At 43.3% G+C, this 20,947-nt stretch overlaps 1 protein-coding gene across 1 annotated transcript; it reads left to right on the top strand.

Moving 5' to 3' along the window:
* Window positions 1-255: 255 nt before the first annotated feature.
* LOC145414977 (roundabout homolog 1-like) lies at window positions 256-18,616 on the top strand. Its single transcript, XM_080284395.1, has 6 exons — window positions 256-301; window positions 6,615-7,193; window positions 8,251-8,348; window positions 8,423-9,466; window positions 16,317-16,626; window positions 17,571-18,616. The coding sequence occupies exons 1-6, from the start codon at window positions 256-258 to the stop codon at window positions 18,614-18,616; spliced, it is 3,123 nt and encodes a 1,040-aa protein (XP_080140521.1).
* Window positions 18,617-20,947: the final 2,331 nt, after the last annotated feature.

The raw sequence follows: 20,947 nt of genomic DNA, 5'->3' as shown, positions 1-20,947 counted from the left end.
TTATACTGACCCTGTTACAGTGACCTTGACCCACTGTTTACGGTAACTGCTCCAAAAATGTCCAAACATCGTGAATTTCAATCTCAGTTTAATTCAGAATTATAGATACATGAACTTGGAAGGAAATCATGTGAAAAAATTATTTTGTATGGATAATATTTGAAAGTTTTGCATCAGTGTCATTACGGTATTTCGGACACCCAACTTTTCAACAATTTTCAATTGCTCTTCCATACAGGAAATACTAAAACATAAATGAGGCATTTCTTGGCCCTAGAAGTTTTGTCTGGTCCTGGACGAGGTCTGTATACTTTTCCTTGGCAGTTTGATCAATGGTTTATAAGTTATTAAAAAAAAAAAAAAAAAAGCAATATTCTCATAGGTCTAGGTGGAGATCAGTAACTTTCATGGATGCGATCAGGTGTAGGATACGGATGGGTGAATGCGGCTATCTAAAATGTCCTCTGTCTGGTTTAATTCCTGTTTGCTTCAGATGATATTACTGAGTTTAATCCTTTCACTCTGGTGGTGTATCTAGCACATGCATTGCAATAACAAATATTTTGGTCTTTATTTTTTTTTTCTGTGTCGAGGACAAATAAACTAATTAACAAGTGTTGTTTACCTTTGTTTATTTCATTAAAAAAATCGCAGTATTTATAACGACAGTGGACAGGTAAATAATTATTTTGTTGTTGTTGGCGGTGGTGGTGGTGCTGTCCCTTGGGTCATCTGAATGTGAACCCAGTGGACTGCAGAATGACATTACTCTCATCTTGCAATTCACCGTCTTCCTTTTGAGGGGACATAGAGGGAGTTAATGGACATTTGTATACGGTACTGAGGCAGTGGTGCCGTCCGATTATGTTGATGCCACAACATGAAGGCATCTCTCCCCAGCAGCTACTAACTGTTTAGGTAATGTCCAGTATATCGGTATATGTAGTACTAATTCCATAATACCATTCTTAATTCCTGCCTAAAAGCTGGGGCGAGATGAGATCCAGAGAAAAGATCACCTTGTGAAATTGGCTCATGCGTCATTCATATATCATTCACACCTTCCGAATCCTTGCTTCATCTCATAAAGCAACCCATCTTCACAAATTTTATTGCATTTTTCTTTGTGGATGCACTGTACATACGAAATGACCCCATGTTTATAGTGAAGAGTAGAGGGAAAAGGGGAAGAAGAAGAAGACTACTTAGGATTATTAGAAGGGTCATTTTGGCAGATAAGGTTTTGTTGAGTGGCAGTCGTCACCTAGAATATGACACATAGCAATCAAATTTACATCCAGGTCCCCAGCTGTGGGCTAATACTTGATGAACGTTGAACAGGGGAAAATCAACTTAGTCCAATGGATTTGACCGGTCCGAGAAAGAGCAGAGGGAAAAGGAGAAAGACGAAACTGAAGTGAGGGTGGGGGTGGAGTTTGGCGAATGAAGGAAGGAATGAGGGGAGGAGTACATAGGTAACTTGGTGTGTGTGTGTGTGTGTGTGTGTGTGTGTGTGTGTGTGTGTGTGTGTGTGTGTGTGTGTAATTCACCGGGTCGGTCAGGATCACTTGATGGTCGTGATCGTCAGCTTTTACCCTCCCGGAAGGGAGCTGAGAGCTCATATAGTCCGATCTAAGGGCAAGGCTGTGACCTTCACACACGCACACACCCGTCCCCTTGCTCAAGGGAGACAGTAACCACCCACTTCGTCAGTGAAACTTTTCGCAACCTGAGCGAGGCGCGAATGTGTGTGTGTGTGTGTGTGTGTGTGTGTGTGTGTGTGTGTGTGTGTGTGTGTGTGTGTGTGAAGGAGGTGGAGGGGGATGGGGGTATATATATAAAGTCAAAGGGAGAGGAGTAACAGAAGAGAGTGTTGTGAGGAGGCTGGACAAGATGGAGTGGGTGGGCAACGGGTAAAAGTAACTTACTTTGGTGACAGAACAAAGCAAGTCAAAGATAAGGCGAGAGATTCTGAAGTGAAGGAAGGTTATGTAAGGGATTTTAGGGATATTGATGGACTAAGTAAATGGTTCTGTGAAAGATTTCAGATTGAAAGAAGGTTTCTAGAAGGCATGGCTACTGTAATGTGAAGCACATGAATGTAGATGTTTATACCTGTAGGGTGGAGTCAGGTTTCCAGTGGCTTCAATGATAAGTGAATACGAGTGTGACCCATTTAATTGGGCAAATTTCTTTTAGTTTTCAGTCTACTAGATATATTCTTGTTCCATGGACCCTACCTCATCCCTTCGTTAGATGGGAAAATGAAGTCTACAGTAAGTGGTGATGATGAAGATGATATGATGATGATGATGATCAGTGGGGATAAAGTGAGTGAGGCGCAATGTGTGAGATTTTGGAATGGAAGAGGGCCAATGTAAATGAACTTGTGGATGTGGATGAGCAAGAGGCAAGGGAAGAGATTTAAGATGAAAGAGGGCTGCCATAACAAAGATTATAGGAGTGGTAGGGCACGACGGAATAAAAGAAGCCTGACATAAGGAATTTTATGGATGGTTAAGCAGAAATAAGTGAAAGAGGGCTGACACGAGTGATTTTACAGATACGGGAGGGGGCGGAGTTAAAGAAATTGAAATCAAGGAATTTGGGGATCGTGGGGGAGGATGGTGCGAGGCAGGGATAACAGGAGAGACTTTCCCAATGACGAAATTTTACAAACACAGGACAGTGGATGTTTAAGTGAAGACTAGCTCTAAAGTGAATGACTCATGAAAATAATCAGTCGAAATCAACGTTATAATAACCTTTTATATGTACAGTAACCTCGGTAATCTGATGATGCTTTTTTTTTTTTTCTGCTCACGACCATTTTAGTCCCCTTAGGAGAAATTTTTAGGAATAAAGAGGTTAGAGACAGCCTTCATTAACCTTTTGAATATGAGATTTTCTTCTCAAGTTGAATATAATTGTCCTCGGACTGAAGGTTTTAACAACACACTGGAAAGGCACGCCATTTCTATCTATCTATCTATCTATTGCCAGACGCCTCAATCCCATTTGGGGTGGCCACAAACAAATCGCCTCCAAGTCGCCCTGTCCCCCGGCATTTCACTGCCCTGCTCCCAACTCACACCCCCCTCTCTCATATACCTCTCCACCCCATCCCTCCATCTCATCCTCGGCCTCCCCCTCCCTCTTCCCCCCTCCACCTCACTCACATACACTCTCTTCGTCAGTCTTTCACCCTCCATCCTCTCCACATGGCCAAACCACCTCAGTGTGTTTCTCATAACACTTCCTATCACATCCACATCCACACCACAACGCTCATTTATATCCTCATTCGTCAGTCTGTCTCTCCACGTGACTCCACAGGCTCCTCTTAAATAACTCATTTCCACTGCTCTCACTCTTGACTTGTGTCCTTCCAACAATGTCCAAGCTTCACTTCCGTACGTTAGAGTTGGTATCACAATACTGTCATGTAGTAACTTTTTCACTTCCATGCTCACTTCCCTGTTTCTTATCACTGCTTTCAAGGAACCAGCAACCTTTCTTCCCTGCTGTACCCTTTCAAGCACTTCACCCTCCAAACCTCCATCCTTACTCATCACACTACCCAAATACTTAAACGTACTCACATTTTCCAATTCCTCACCATCCAACCTCGCTGTACATTCACTAACTTCACCTCTCTCAAAGACCATCACTTTACTCTTCCCTACATTCACCTTTAGGTTCCGTTTCTTACACACTCTCTCAAACTCATCCACCAAGCCTTGCAGCTCCCCTTCGTCTTCACTCAACAACACAGTATCATCTGCAAACAACAGTACAGGGAGTTTCCAAACACTATCCTCTCTCACCAGGGCCACTCCAACATCCACTACCCTACCTTGTACCTCTTTTATTACCCCATCCATGTACAGATTGAACAACCATGGAGACATGACACATCCCTGTTTCAAACCAACTTTCAAAGAGAAAAATTCACTTAGTTCACCATCCACACGCACTGCAGCCTTCGCACCATCGTACATACTCTTCACAGCATTCAACAACTTCCCATCTACTCCATATATTCTTAACACTTTCCACAATCCTTGTCTATCCACCCTGTCATATGCTTTCTCCAAATCCATGAAAGCCGCATACAACTTCCTTCCCTTCTCTAGAAACTTTTCCACTAAAGATCTAAGAATGAATATCTGATCTACACAACCTCTTCCCTTCCTAAAGCCTCCCTGTTCTTCTCCAACTAATTTCTCTGTTCTTTCTCTAACTCTGTCTATAAGTATCCTACCATACACTTTTCCTATTATACTAAGAAGACAAATGCCCCTATGATTACCACACACTTCTTTTTCCCCTTTTCCTTTGTACAAGGGAATAATTATACCTGACTTCCAATCCTCCGGGACTCTACCTTCCTCCCAGGCTAATCTGCACATCTTCCACATCCATTCTACTACTATCCCTCCCCATGCTTCAGCATTTCACCACACACTCCATCAATTCCTGGGGCTTTCCCCGATTTAACTTTCTTCATTGCTTCCACAACTTCTATCCTACTGATTTCTTCCTGTCTTCTCACCTCCCTCCTTCTCCCAGCCATTCCCCAGCCACTTATACTCGCATTACTTCCATCCTCTACGTTCAACAATTCCTTAAAGTGTTCTCTCCATCTGCTCACTTTTTCTCCCTTCTCCACTAGTAATCTACCATTTTTATCTTTCACTCCCCTGCTAACTTCACCTCCACCCTGTCTTACTCTTTTCACTTCTCTCCAGAACATTTTCTTACAGTCCCTCCACTTTACACTCAAATTCCTTCCAAATTCCTCATCCACTCTCTTCTTACTCTCTCTTACTAATCTTTTCACCTCTCTCTTCCTTTCCATATATAACTCTCTCTTCCGCCTCCCAACTTCTTCCACGCCCCTATTTCTCATCCATTCATTGTATGCTTTCTTCTTTTGTGCCACAGCCTGTTTCACCTCTTCAGTCCACCACGCTGTTCCTTGCACCCCCCTCCGTCTTCTCTTCCTTCCACACACCACATCACATGCTGCACATATTTCTTCTGTAAATATCTTACACATACCTTCCACGTCTCCCATCTGCTCCAATTCATATTTGCCCAATCGTTCCTCCACTTCTCTCTTATACTCTGCCTTTTTCTCATCCTCTTGTAACCTTTCCACTCTCCTTGCAACTACTCCTTCCTCTCGTCTTTCCCTTCTTCTATTTCTCCATCTTACTTGGATCCTAATTCTGGCCACCACCAAGTAGTGGTCAGAAAGTCCACTCCCCCAACCTCTATACACTCTTGCATCCTTTACACATCTTCGCATCCTTTCATCCACACACACATAATCAATCATTGCCTTCCTTTCATTCAGTTCACCACCCACCCTTCTCATCACTCGCCATGTATACCTGTGGATCATTTTATGCCTGAAGAGGGTATTGGCTATCACCAACCCCCTCCCAGCACAAATGTCCACTAACGCACTCCCATTCTCATCTATCTCAGCAGGCACACCCCACTCACCAACTATTCCATCCACCTTCACATTACCAACTTTACCATTCATATCACCAATCAAAAACACTCTCTCATTCCTTCCAAACTTTTCCATGCACACTTCCACATTTGTCCAGAACTCTTCTCTCACTCTTCTAGCACGATCTTGCGTTGGTGCATACACACACACAATCGCCCACATTTGTATTCCAACTTTCAACTTTACCCACACAATCCTTGACCCAACTGATCCATACTGTCTTATGCTCTTCTTCCATCTTTTACTCACAACTATACACACTACTTCCTTCGCCCTCTCATTCTCATCTACTCCTGCACATATACCCCATCCATACTCCCATTCTCTCACACTTTCACCTCTCCATTTTGTTTCAGTTATTCCACATACATCCACTTTCGCATCCTCAAGCACCATTTCAACAAAGATATATTCAGGACCGGACGTTGTGGCGTTCCACTAGTCTGTTTGTTTTCACTTGACGGAACTGGACCGATGTCACTGCTTCAATTGTAAGTCGAAGTTGCATAGAATTTGAAGAAAGTTAGTTATAAGGTAGGAATGAGTGTCATTGGGTACTAGACAAGTTTACCCTTCAGTATGACTGGCTGGCATGATCTTGACCATTAGATGAGCTGAAAAGAGTTAGGGATTTTTGCCAGCTTAAAGAAAGGTGCTATGAGAATGCTTTCTCTGTTTTAGTGGACGGAAAAAGCCGTCTTCAGTGCTATCATTGTCACATTCTCAGTGGCTAGTGGCTCTTATAAGAAGTAGGAGGCATGGATAACAGGCATTCGGCAGTTACCTTATATCCAGAATGTTGGAAGGCACTATTGCTTTTTTCGTATCAGGGCTAGTATGGACTATTTGCACTACCCAGTTCCACTATAAAAGTTAAAAAATATTAACTGCAGACTTTAAGTGGGCAGTGAACACAATGTTTCATTTTATAAAGGCCATATACTAGTGTCTCATGGTGGTAAATCAATTTCCCTGACAATGTCATGTATTCATTTTCCTACGTTTCTAGGCCAGACCTTATCCCGTCCATAGGCAGAAAAAGGAAATGATGAAAATAATAATGATGATGATGACATCTCCTGTACAGGTGCACCTCCAGTGATCAAGGAACACCCAGGAAATGTGGTGGCGCGGCGCAACGACCCCGCCACTCTGAACTGCGCCGGCTCGGGCAGTTCCAGAATCCGATGGTTCCGGGACGGGGAGGAAGTGACCACGTCATCAGAGGATCAACGTTCACACCGGGTGCTTCTGCCCTCAGGGTCACTGTTCTTCCTGCGGGTCACGTCCACCAGGAGGGACAGTGATGCAGGAACATATTGGTGTGTGGCCTCAAACAGCTATGGCACCACACGTTCAAAAAATGCCACACTCATTGTGGCCACACTGGCCTATGACTTTCAGCAGCAGGCTGACTCCTCTATAAAAGTGCTGGTAGGGGAATCCATCACCTTGCCCTGCCGGCCTGCCAAGGGCACTCCACCACCTGAAGTGACCTGGCTCAGGGATGGACACCAGGTCACCAACTCTAGCCACATCAATGTCAGCCAGGATGGTGACCTGATAATCACCCGGGCCATCCAGCAGGATTCAGCCCAATACATATGTCGTGTCCACAACTTTGCTGGCGCCCGTCAGGCACCGCCATCTCACCTCACTGTCATGAGTAAGTTATTTGTTCATGTGTTGATTATTACTTTTCCACCTTAATTATGTGGTAATATGCTCTAGATTAGGGCAACAAAAAATAGTTATGCCATATTTCAAAACCGTTTGTAAAATACTGTATGTTGTGCCTGCAATGCTGCTGGATCCCGTGAGGCTTCTCTAACTTAACCCGCCATCATCAGTCAGTGAACAGTTTCCAAGAGAAAACACTCATTTTCTTTGGGGAGACTTTTCTAGCTAGTGGGGTTAGGTATAGCCTGCATTAACTCCGTTGATAAAAAAATGTCATTCTGAAGTTATATAAGATCATTTAGTGGTTGCAAGAACAAAATATAGACTACATCATGGGTTTTTATTAGTTGATGGTTGGTCGTGCTTGTGAGGGCCCATGGACCCTATTATCATGGCTAATATTTCTTTTTCTTTTTCTTTTTTTTACTGATTGGTTTGAATTATTCCAAAATTTTCTTTGCCATATAACTATGACAGTAGTAGTTGTAGTAGTTGTTACTGTTCTTGTTGTTGTAGTAGTAGTGGTAGTACCAGTAGCTGCAACTCCAGGCTCATCTGTACATGAACCCAGTGGGCTGCACCCTTGTTGTTGTTGTCTTGCAGTCCACCATCTTCCTTTTAGGAAAAAGAGAGGGAAGCGAGGGACGTTTCTATAACCAGACAGCAGATCTGCCCAGTCATACCAGTGCCACCACGTGAAGGCGTCTCTCTCCAGCACTCCCCAGCACCATGCTATTATCATGCCTTGTATGTTTAATACCAACGTAGTTACAATATAAAGGTGTTAAATGCAGAAATGATTTGTTATGTTGCTCTTGTTATGCCTCCAGACTCAACTGTACGTGAACCCGGGCTGAAGCTGTGGTTGTTTTGGTCCAACTGATATAAACAGATAACAGAGAACCTAATTTTGCAAGAAAATGTCCCCCTTCTTTGCTTAGTTACTGATTTACGATTATCCATGCTACATTACCATTATGGACCTGATAGTATAATAATTTCAATACACAGTTATTCTACCATTATACTGTTAATTCTCCCAGCACCCCCGTGGTTTGAGGAGCAGCCATCCAACACGTCAGTGGCATCAGGTGCTAGCGTGGAGTTGGGTTGCCGGGCGAGAGGCTCTCCCTCCCCGACAGTAACTTGGAGGCGGGCGGATGGAGGGATGCTGCTGGAGGAGCCCCTATTGAGGACCAGCAATTAGTTCTGCAGAGAGTGACGGTTGCAGACTCAGGTGTGTATGTGTGTGAGGCGGAGAGTGAGGCTGGTGTGGCCACTGCTAGGGCTACACTCATTTTGCTGGGTGTGCCAGTGCTGACCCAGAGACCTCAGCACCTGCAAGTGATTCATGGCAATGAGGCACAACTGCGGTGCCATGTGGAAGGCCAGCCTCAACCCCTTGTGCTCTGGTGCCTCTCCATTCTGGACAAGACGGCTGTTCTACCCCCTGGTCACAGCAGAAGCCGTGCGTCAGTGTCAGATGATGGCAGTACTCTCTTGTTGCACCAGCCAGCCCCACAGGACACTGGTATATACTATTGTTGGGGCATTAATAGTGGTGGAGGGGTGCGTGGGCGAGCAGAAGTTGTGGTGGTAACAGCACTGCCTCCACCAGTAGTGGGTGTAGGACCCAAGGACCTGCCAGTGGCCCCTGGAGGAATGGCCAGGTTCTCATGTGAGGTGGTGAGTGAGGCAGCAGCAGCGAATGTCACCTGGTGGTACCGGCCCCCCGCACACCTACCATCCAGTCAACTGAGCCAGCACTCTCACCAGCCTCGAACCTCCTTGCCAAAGAATGGTGCCCTCATCATCAAAGACGTGCGACTTGACGATGCAGGCATATACAGCTGTCATGTAACAGCAACAACAGGCAGTATACAGCAGGAGGCAGTGCTTAACGTGGTGGAGGACACAACGCCAATGGAGTCACCAGTACTGCCACCACCACCCAGCAAGCCCCATGTACAGGGTTGGAACCAAACTACAGTGCAGCTAAGCTGGCTGCCCAACTCCCAGGGCAGCAAGGTTGACCACCAGTGGTACGTTGTGGAGAACTGGCGCCAGGGGTGGACCGAGTGGCGTGTGGCTGATGCTGTCATCACACAAGAATCATGTGTGGTCAGTCACCTGTCGCCAGGTCACACCTACACTTTCCTGGTGCATGCTGTCAATAGTCAGGGGGCGTCGTTCTCAAGCCCTTGGTCTGATTCTGTCACCACCAAGGCCAACCCATACCCTACCCTCACTGCAGACCAGGTACTATATTTATAAACTGATCTATGTTCTGTTGTGTATAAGATTGCTCGTATAAAGGAATGTCTTCACTTATACAAGCACCAGCCACTTTAGTATAAGCAAATATTAGTGACAGTAATACCACAAATAATATGTATCGTACATAAATTTGTTTGTGTTGTTACGGAACAGAGAGAGATAATGAACACTTCAAGTGAGAATCCTAAAATCACTACTGTCCCGCAAAGTTCCAGGCCCAAAACAAAAGACTTGGGTAAAATTACAAGTTAAAGTTTAATGCTCAAACTAACAACTAAACATTCAGGACTCATAAGGATAATGTAATGGCAAAACTGGTTACATATATGGTTAACTGTAATAGCCTCTATTAACACGAATTTAGCAAGAACAAATTTATCTAAGTCAGCCCTGATAAATGAGAGAACTGGATAATGCTCAGTTAAAGTAGGATATAATATTATCACAGATACAAAACACTACTCACACTGGCTGACTTTAAAAACTCTACATGAATCACAAAAACCTTACCAGGCCTGCGAATTAATGCCTCAGGCTATACAGTACAAGAAAAATGGTAATAACACTTATACTCAAATTATACAGCAGCTAGATGGTTGGAGACTTCCTGAGCACTCACAAAAATAATAATACACTATACAGAGGAGGATAGAGATGTGAAAAAATGAGGAGTAGATCTAAGTGGCAACTAATGCAGAGACTGAGCTCATTATGTAGGGGTCGGCAGAGCTTGATTCAACTTGCAAGAAGGATGCGGAAATGAAGGCACAGGGGAGGAAGAGTTGACAGTCCTGCTCTGAACAACAGAAAGAACGACTTACTCTACTATAAGGGGAGAAAGGGGGAGTGAGGTAGAACACGCAAGCCTGGTCACTATGAAAGCCACGAGGCGAATCGTGATCAAACATGCAGCATACTGTACGTTAGAATTATACAAAGGATGATGAAATCATAGGCTATGTAACACCTCCCCACAAAGGAAAAGAAATTACAAAGAAAATTTCTTATTACTCTAAAACAATCTGTCTAAAGTCTAGATAAGCAATCTGCAATAACATTTTCTTTCCCCTTGACATGTTGTATGTCTAATGAATATTCCTGAAGAAGTAGACTCCATCTTGTCAATCTCTGATTTTTATCTTTAAACTTACTAAGTAATTTCAGTGAGTTATGATCGGTATAAATGACTATGGGGTCAAAACCAGAACACAAATAAAATGAAAAATCCTGTAAACCCAAAATCAAGGCCAAAGGCTCTTTCTCAATAGCTGAGTAGTTCTTTTGAGGTGGAGTGAACTTCTTACTGTAATAAGATACAGGGTGTTCAATACCCTGATCATCCTCTTGCAGCAAAACAGCCTCAGCTCCTGTATCACTTGCATCAACAGCCATCTTAAAAGGCTTAGCAAAATTTGGAGTAGCGAGCACTGGTTGACTTAATAGGATAGCTTTAAGTTTACTGAAAGAGGATTCACAGTTATCGGTCCAGACAAATTTAACTCCCTTTTTCAGTAGGTCTGTAAGTGGTGATACAAGAATTGAAAAGTTAAGAACAAATCTCCTGTAATAACCTACCATTTCCAAAAATCTTTATAGCTCTTTCCTACTTTTAGGTCTGGGAAGATCATTTATAACTTGAACCTTAGCTCCTGGTGGTGCAACATGTCCATCACCAATTACGTACTCAAGGTACTGAACTTTAGCTTGACCAAACTCACACTTTGATAAATTAGCTACAAGATTAGCCTGAACCAAATGCTCAAGAAATTTACTGACATGGCATAGGTGATCTTTCCAGTTGTCACTGAAGATTAATACATCATCAATATAAACAACACACCCTGCCAAACCCTCTGTTACAACATTCATGAGCTTCTGAAAAGTGGCTGGTGCATTCTTCATACCATATGGCATTACAGAACATGCAAAAGTCTTTCCTAGTGTTACAAAACATGAGATCTCCCTAGCACGTTCATTCATAGGTACTTGCCAGTATCCCTTTAACAAATCAAACTTACTTATGTACCTAGCCTTTCCGATCTTGTCTATGCAATCTTCCACGTGAAGGAGAGGGTAAGTGTCTGTTTTGATTATCTGATTAACACATCTGTAGTCGATGCAAAGCCGCTGTGACCCACCTGGCTTAGGGACTAGAGTGACAGGAGAACTCCACTCGCTCTGACAGGGCTCAATCATCTTGTGGTCCAACAGGTAGCCAAGCTCCTTCTGGATGAGAGGAACTTTCACTGGGCAGTTTAATTGGCTTTGCGTCTCCAACATCGACATCATGCATCAACACAGTGGTTCTTCCTGGAGTGGCACGGAACACTTGCAGGTACAACTGCAGTAATGCCGAAAACTCCTGCCTTTCCTCGGGAGCTAGATGAGAAAGCTTAGTCTGGAGATCATTCATGATATCAAGATTCTTCCCCAAACTATCACTCAGGCTCATACTGCATGGGAGAACTTCACTTGCAGACTCGGGTGGAACAGCTACAGTGCAGACTGGGTTATTTTCGTCCCGCCTGTGATATAACTTTAGCATGTTGATGTGACAAAGTTGCTTGTTCTTTCTACGATCTGGTGTGGCTATGAGATAGTTGACATCACTGAGTTTCTTCTCCACGAAATAAGGACCACTAAACTTGGCTTGAAGAGGTTGCCCATGCACCGGTAGCAGAATCAAAACCTGATCTCCTGGCTGAAAGTGGCGTAACCTAGACTTCTTATCATACCAAGTCTTCATCTTCTCCTGAGCAGCTCCTAAATTCTCTCTCGCCAGCTGTAAAGCAGTGGACAGCCGTTCTTTGAACTTCATCACATACTCCAGCAGGTTGACGTCATCTTCCTCCGACAGCCAGCATTCCTTGAGTAGCTTAAGGGGTCCTCTTACTTCATGACCAAACAGTAGTTCAAAGGGTGAGAAGCCCAGTGATTTATTTGGAGATTCTCTTGCGGCAAATACAATGAATGGAAGACATTTATCCCAGTCTTTCTGATGTTCCAAACAGTATTTCCTGAGCATCGATTTGAGTGTTTGATGATATCTCTCCAACGCTCCTTGGGTCTGGGGATGGTAAGCTGAAGATGTAATATGGGTGATGCCCAACTCTTTCAGAGACTGCTTGAAAACATTTGACATGAAATTACTTCCCTGGTCTGACTGTACCTCACTGGGCAGACCAAACTTGGTGAAGAACCCTAGCATTCCCTTAACCACGTTCTTTGCTGAGATATTTCTAAGTGGAATGGCTTCAGGATAACGAGTAGCTATATCAATCAGGGTCAACACATAAGAAAATCCTGAAGAAGTCTTAGGAAGAAGGCCCACAATATCCACCAACACACGGGTGAATGGCACTTCAAAAGGAGGAATGGGAACTAGAGGTGCAACTTTTTCAGTCTGATTACACTTCCCCACAACTTGACAGGTGTGTGACAAGACTTACAATACCAGGAAACATCTCTGAAGATACCTGGCCAGTAGAAGTGTTTCAAAATGCGTGCCACAGTCTTCCTCACTCCAAGGTGTCCTGCCAAACTGGAATCATGAGCCAGTCTAATGATATCCTGCCTACAAACACGAGGGATTACAACTTGATGTATAACCTCCCATTCACAGTCGGCTGACGCTGTTGGGGGTCTCCACTTCCTCATAAGTACTCCTGACTTTATATAATAACAAGTAGAAGAACCAACTGACCCTTCCTCACTGCAAGCAGAGTTAGCTAGACCTTTCAACTCAGGGTCAGCAGCCTGGAACTGAACCAACTCTTGACGAGACAAATTATCATCACTACGGGGTACTGCCTCATCTAGTGAGTGGTCCAAATTAGCAAGAAAAGTGTCAGCTAGGATAACAACATCATCATCATTATCCTCTAAGTCACCAGTAACTTTAAACTTAGCCCTAGTGACAGCACATGCAGAGAACACATCAGGGATATCACAATCCTGGGTCGCAGTCACTGGTTCACTAGACAACTGAGGAGCTGGACACACTTGATTCCACCAATATCATTTCCAAGTAAGAAAGTTACACCTGACATTGGGAGTGTCTCAACCAACCCAACCATTACGGAACCATTAACAAAACCAGACTCTTAATTCACTCTGCACAGAGGGACAGAGAAGTAAATATTCCCTACACCTTGTAAGATTACAGTTTCATCAGAGGAATAAACATTAGAGCCTAGAACACTGGTCAGCATAAGGGACTGGCAAGCACCTGTATCACGATATATTTTAACTGATTTCCTGTCATTACTGTCCAGAGGATTGACAAAACCATCAGACAGGAAATTAGCACATGAACTCTTGAGAGTATCACCCACGTTACTGCTCAAAAGAGGAGCTTCATCATGAGAATTTAATTTACCCCTCAAAGCAGGTTCATTTAACTCGGTTAAAGAATTCTGGGAACTCTCAAGGGTGGACACTAGACCAATTGACTGAATATTTAAAGACTCCTTTTTGTTCACATCACGCTGTCTCCTGAAACATTTCTCTGTAGTATGACCAAGCTTACTACAATAAGTACATTTACTTTTCTGAAATCTAGAGGTGGAGCTGGTATTTACTTCCTGAGAAACATCATCTTTATTCTCTTTCCTGTTACCTGTACTCTGAGTAGAGGCAACGTACTTACTCTCAGCTTTCCTTTTTTCTTTAGAATATCTCTTGTGACTGAGAACATATTCATCAGCTAAAACTGCAGCATCAGACAAATTATCTATTCTTTTCTCATGAAGATGTAGGCTTACCTCATTATTAATACACCTTTTGAAGTCCTCCAGCAAAATCATCTGCCTAAATTTATCAAAATCAGAATTTTCATTCTTATAATTTAACCACTGCTCTAACAGATCTTCTTTGATTTTTGCATACTCAACATGGGATTGCTTATCTTGCTTATAAGTTGTCCTAAATTTTACTCTATAGGCTTCAGGAACAAGCTCATAGGCCTTAAGAATCAAGCTCTTAACTACATCATAATTATCAGATTGATCCTGAGGCAAAGATGCATAAGTTACTTGAGCTTTACCGGTGAGAACAGTCTGAAGGAGTACTGGCCAATACTTTTTGGGCCAATTAAAACCTGTAGCTACCCTCTCAAACAACTGAAAATACTTTGTTAAATCAGATTAATTAAAAGGAGGGACAAGTTTAACATATTTAGCCACATCAAAATCATCAGAGCTAGATGATCCAGTTCCACCTTGTTTCATGCGATACTCATGGTCTGCCTGAATCCTAGCAAGTTCAATTTGTGCCTGAGCCTGTGCCTGTACCTCCTGAATATGAGCCTGAGACTCAGCCTCCTTAGCCTCAGCCTCCTTAGCACGAGCCTGAAACTCAGTCCTTAGTACGAGCCTCCTGCAGGGCTAGCTGTAACTTAGCTATTTCAATCTGCATTTGCTCATCTGGAGGAGTTACATTAAACAAGCTTTTATTAATCATGTCAATAATTTGATCTTTAGAATGATGAGAGCGAACAGCAATTCCCAATTGTTGAGCAACAAGCTTAAGTTCATTCTTTGTTCTGTTTTCTACATCACACACTGTTTGCACATTTGACAAAAAATCTTTGGCTTCATCAAGAGTAGTAATAGTAGACATCATGAATAAATCAGTCACAAAATATCAAGCAATATCCTTATGATAATATCCTGAATATCCTGATAAGAGGTCGTCAAATTTATGTTACGGAACAGAGAGAGATAATGAACACTTAAAGTGAGAATCCTAAAATCACTACTGACCCACAAAGTTCCAGGTTCAAAACAAAAGACTTGGGTAAAATTACAAGTTGAAGTTTAATGCTCAAACTAACAACTAAACATTCAGGACTCATAAGGATAATGTACTGGCAAAACAGATTACATATATGGTTAACTGTAATAGCCTCTATTAACACGAATTTAACAAGAACAAATTTATCTAAGTCAGCCCTGATAAATGAGAGAACCGGATAATGCTCAGTTAAAGTAAGATATAATATTATCACAGATACAAAACACTACTCACACTGGCTGACTTTAAAAACTTTACATGAATCACAAAAACCTTATCAGGCCTGTGAATTAATGCCTCAGGCTATACAGTACAAGAAAAATAGTAATAACACTTATACTCAAATTATACAGCAGCTAGATGGTTGGAGACTTCCTGAGCACTCACAAAAATAATAATACACTATTCAGGGGAGGACAGAGATGTGAACAAATGAGGAGTAGATCTAAGTGGCAACTAATGCAGAGACTGAGCTCATTATATAGGGGCCAACAGAGCTTGATTCAACTTGCAAGAAGGACGCGGAAATGAAGGCACAGGGGAGGAAGAGTTGACAGTCCTGCTCTGAACAACAGAAAGAACGACTTACTCTACCACAAGGGGAGAAGGGGGGAATGAGGTAGAACACGCAAGCCTGGTCACTATGGAAGCCACGAGGCGAATCGTGATCAAACATGCAGCATACTGTACGTTAGAATTATACAAAGGATGATAAAATCATAGGCTATGTAACAGTGTAAAAACTGGCTAGGACCCTTTATAAATCCAGGGCACCCAGAAAACTGCGCTCTCCAGTCGTCTGTGTAGTTGGGACGGCTCAGTCTCCACCTGTAAATAGGGAAGATAATTTGGCTGCCTCATTAATATACTAATCAACCTTCTTGTCACTGGACAAAAAAAATGGCACTGTAATGCATGAAAAGGGTTATAGAAAGTACAGAATTATATGTTGTACACACTGGTCATACTGACTGAGGCCTCCCTGCAATACATAAGAACTGGCCTGTGTTATATGAGAACTACCCTGTGCCTTCCCCAGGTGCGTCAGGTCCAGCGTCGCCTGTCGCGTTCACTGGTAACTTTAACTAAGGCTACGGCCACAGCAACAGACAGTGTTATGCTGAGCTGGAGCTTCCTGGAGTCAGTGGAGGACTGGGTTGAGGGGGTGTTGGTGTACTGGATGGCAGAGGGAGGCGGTGCAGAGGTGGCTTCCGTCCTGGGCAGCTCGTCCACCTATCAAGTCCACAACCTTCACCCCAACACGCCCTACACCTCCTTCATTGTACCCTTCTGGCACAACATCGAGGGCACACCATCCAACTCATACCACCTCACCATGCCTGAGGACGGTAAGTTTTGGGCCGTATTCTTACTAGCTTAGAGAACTTCGTGGCACCTCTTCCTTAGCAATCTGTTTTGCATATTGTACCTTTTAATCATTTTGTACATTTCTATGGTAAATAGTGTCAATACAAAATATATGCAAATTACATTTATGAGAATAATTGGAGTAATATGCACGATAAATTGCAAAGAAAAGGTGCTGACAGTTAAAATGCTTCCAGTGCCAAGGGTAGCCTAATTTTACCCTAGACTTCTTCCAGTTTCGGTGTTATAGGAAAAACAAACATTTTTCACAATGATGTTCTTTTTCTCTTTATTGCCACCAGTTTCGTACTTCCCATCTTCTTTTGTTTCTGGATCTTCCCTGACTCTATCAGCAAGTAGGAAAAAAATCACGGTGATGGTGATGACTACCATTTGAAGATTGAATTCGGTTTAGGGGAGACTTATCGAATTCGCGAGGTTAGATGTAGACTTCAAAGACTACAAAATAAGCCAGTACGTAGTATATCAGAGACATGTCGCCTGCGTTAGGTACTGTATGATAACATTAATTAGTAATATTGTTCAAGGCTAGTTTTATAAGAAACAGTGTTGAAGTTTCTTTGATGACAAGGTATTCAAATTACTATACTATAATTTACAGTTTACGACAAGCATCGCAAAGTCAGTGCCCGTGTTGGATTTCATTGGTCTAAGAGTATACCATGTGTCCCTGGTTCTATGAGTATCATATGTACAGAAACAAATAATCTGATATATAAGCAGATATGTATAGGTATGAACTCATGTAGATAGCCTGATGAACATGTAGACAAATATATATAAACAGACTGATATGGACAGATAGATAAACTGATGGAGAAAGAAAGGAAAAAAATAGATAGCACTTTGAGATATATTGTTACAACCAAACCATATTATAAAATGCTCTCTCCCGTCTTTCCAGTGCCACTGACTGCGCCAGGTAAGGTGCGAGTAATGAGGCAAGAGGAGGGTTCAGTGCTGATCGCATGGTCGGGCGTTAGTACTGAGGAGGCGCAGGGGGTGATAGGGTACATGGTCACGCTCAGCAACAACGGTAGTCAGGTTACTGAGACAGTTGATACACCCTACCTGGAGACCCGTAATTTACTGCCTGGACACATATATACTGTGCGTGTGGCGGCGCTGACAGGTGCTGGAGCAGGACCTTTCAGCACTCCTGTAGTGGTGGAGGGACAGGGGTTGGGCAGGGCGGTGGCAGCAGGGGAGGTGCTGTACGCCCCACAACAGTCAGCATGGTTGGCGTACCTACTGATTCCGCTGGTGCTGTTACTGGTGCTTGGTGCGGTGTGGTACTTGTGGAGGGTACGGCACAAGGCACCACCAGCCAGCCCTCCTCACGCACCTCAACTGTACCAGGACCCTTCCATCAATATGTATGGTGGCCACAAGGTATGGCGGCCGTCTGACAGTGATAAGGATTCCAGCTTATCCTCCTCACGACTCCTCAAACCGGATCAGCTGGTTAGTGAGTACGCAGAGCCGAGGTTGCTGCTGCCTAACCACACTGCTGAACCGTTCGCCACCACGGCCCTGCTGGCCCCATCACCACCACACACGTCCTGCTGCCACCCAAGTGATCAGTCTGCTGGGGTGCAGGTCAACTGGGCTGCCATCCTGCCTCCTCTGCCATCCTCTCCACCGCCAGTTCTTGGCCTGGGGGAACCAGAGCAGCAAGGGACACCACCCGCAACGTGCTCCAGGGCCTCCCAGTATGATAATATGGGCGGGGTGGAGCACTATAGGAGGCCCTGTGATGCCTCCTCGGAGCACACGTATGAGCCATATGCACAGGTCGTCCCCTCCGACAGATTCCTCACCTTCAGGAGCCTGCAGCGATGTGGTGATAATAAAGTGCCAGTTGGCGCCATCTCGGTCACCCTGGCCAACCACCACGTAACAACACACACTAGCAGTACCAGCGATAAAACGACAACGCATTTGTTGTGACGGCAGAATTATACGCCTTACTGATATCGGCGTGAATATACAAGTTTTGGCAAAACCTGGACGTTCATAGCAGTGACAACAGTGCAATGAATTTAAGGAAAAAATATACCCACATGTTGAAACTGATGTGAGTGTACAACAGTTTTGGCTCAGTGTACTTAGTCATATCAAAAGAGGGTCTAGTTCTGGTGGAAGATTTTGTATCTTCACACACACACACACACACACACACACACACACACACACACACACACACACACACACACACACACACACACACACACACACACACACAAAGTTCTAGTATTTGAATAACAGCACTCTAAAATCACGACCTATCTACCGTACTTAGGTACTGTACCGTCGTCGAAGGTGGTGATCTTTTTGATACTGGCAGTTACAGTCGTGTGTATGTATGTATATTAAAAACTTGTAAAGTGATCTGTAAAATAAACAGTGTGATCTGTTGTGTATAGAGAGCATTCGAGTATTCAGTACTGTGTGTATGGTAATGGTGGTAGAACTAGTGCTCACTGCATATCAATCAAACGGTGACCACTACATTTTTTGCTACTTGTTTGTGAGTAGTAGAGTAATACGTGCACTTACTGTGTGTTTGTATCTACCAGGTGCTGAGAGAAGACTCTTTAATAAATGAACGAAAGATGTTCGTGGCTATTCTTGTTATATTGTGTATTAATAATTGCACAGTGATACTTTGTTTTTATAATTTATCTCCTCAACCATACTCTCGTGATATTACCAACCTCACCCAGTAATACTGCGAACCATCCCAAGTAAAAACCGCAACCACACCCTATAGCAAAGATTCCAGTTACACTCTAGGGATATCGTTCTTCACCTTTAAGCCCTTGTAATACTCTCAGATACACTTTTTAGTAATGCTTTTAGGGAATTTGGTAATATTCCCAGACACATCCTAGTATTACTCGTATTTCCAGACACATCCGAGTATTGTTCCCAGTCGCAAGCTAATAATACTCCTCACCTCACCTTTTAGTAAAACTCCCAACCACACAAAATAGTATTATCCCCAACGACCCCAACAATATTTTCAGACTAATTGTTCAACCACAACATTTTAATACTATTCTCAGCCACATCCATGTTGTTAATTTACCTCAGTCCAGTGTCAATATCCCATCCACACCCTAGTGATAGTGCAGTTACTCAGGATAGGAGTCAAAGCAGTATTCTGGTTGGCGTAGAAGATTTAATAGCATTTCATTCTTAGTGTTTCACTTTGTACTTTGTTAATATTCGGTTACATGTTAGCTACTTCTTTTTAGCATTGCGTTGGTGTCTGTAATACACTGGGTGATGTGGTGTAATGTGGATAATACATGACTGAGGGAAGAGTTGTTACAAAATCTTCAAAGCCACTCAGAATACAAGGCACACACTACCTCCTTCACCCTGCTTTATCCCTTATCCTTTAACCTACACCACACCCTTCCCTTTATCCTTCCTCACCCTGCCCACTAACCACCCCTCCTTCATTTGCACTATTTCCTATCCTTCACCCTTTATTCCCCCATTCCCTCTCTCCCAACTTACCCTACCTTCCGGTCTCTTTTCCTTCTCTGTACACGTCTCCATCCCCCCCACCCTTTCCCTTGCCTTACAGTTCATTAATGTTCAGCCAATAACACCCCTTCAGCCTTCAGTACTCCCCCTACTTTACCATTTACTAACCTAATACCTCTTCCTTTCCCGCATACCCTTACTCTCTCCTTGCATGTAAGCATTCGTCGATACTCCCTTCCTACCATTACCTTCTCTCTCATATTGTACAACTCTTCTTTCTTTTCTCACCCTTTCTTTCCATCTCTCGGCCACCCTCCTCATCCCTCTCCCTCCTTCCTGCCTCACTCTCTATCCCGTCTCTTCCTCGCCCTCCTCTCCCCTCTCTGCTGCACTTTGCTCTTCCCACTTCATTCTTCATTCTTGTCTTCCTCATTATATATCCCTCCTCCCTTCTTCGTTGTATGTCCTCTGCTCCCTCACTTTCTGTCGCTACTCTCCACTAGTATTATAGTACCAAATACCCCCCCTCCTACAGCCGCCGTATGTGTTACTAGTCATTTCTACGTATTTTATATAGCCTACGAGTTTATTTTTGTAGTAAAACATGATGAACAATTCTGGATGTTGTTTCCTTCTATGTCCTATTGTTATTATTTTGAATGACTGGACTATTTGAATTTACTTCATTGGAGCAAATTCGTGGTTTCTGAAATCTAGTAAATAGTATCTAATTATTTTCATAACACGTTGAAGGTTAACTAAAACACACACACACACACACAC

This window comes from Coenobita brevimanus, chromosome 13 (assembly GCF_032717465.1).
Source record: "Coenobita brevimanus isolate Jiangsu-jjx chromosome 13, ASM3271746v2, whole genome shotgun sequence".
NCBI classification, from domain to species: domain Eukaryota; kingdom Metazoa; phylum Arthropoda; class Malacostraca; order Decapoda; family Coenobitidae; genus Coenobita; species Coenobita brevimanus.
This window is presented reverse-complemented; position numbering and strand designations above follow the sequence as displayed.

Excerpts from the sequence above, each read along its gene's own strand:
- LOC145414977 (XM_080284395.1), top strand. The coding sequence starts at position 256 with ATGAGGCATTTCTTGGCCCTAGAAGTTTTGTCTGGTCCTGGACGAG. Across the intron at positions 7,194-8,250 it reads ATCTCACCTCACTGTCATGA|CACCCCCGTGGTTTGAGGAG; the intron begins GTAAGTTATTTG and ends TAATTCTCCCAG. Across the intron at positions 16,627-17,570 it reads CCTCACCATGCCTGAGGACG|TGCCACTGACTGCGCCAGGT; the intron begins GTAAGTTTTGGG and ends CCGTCTTTCCAG.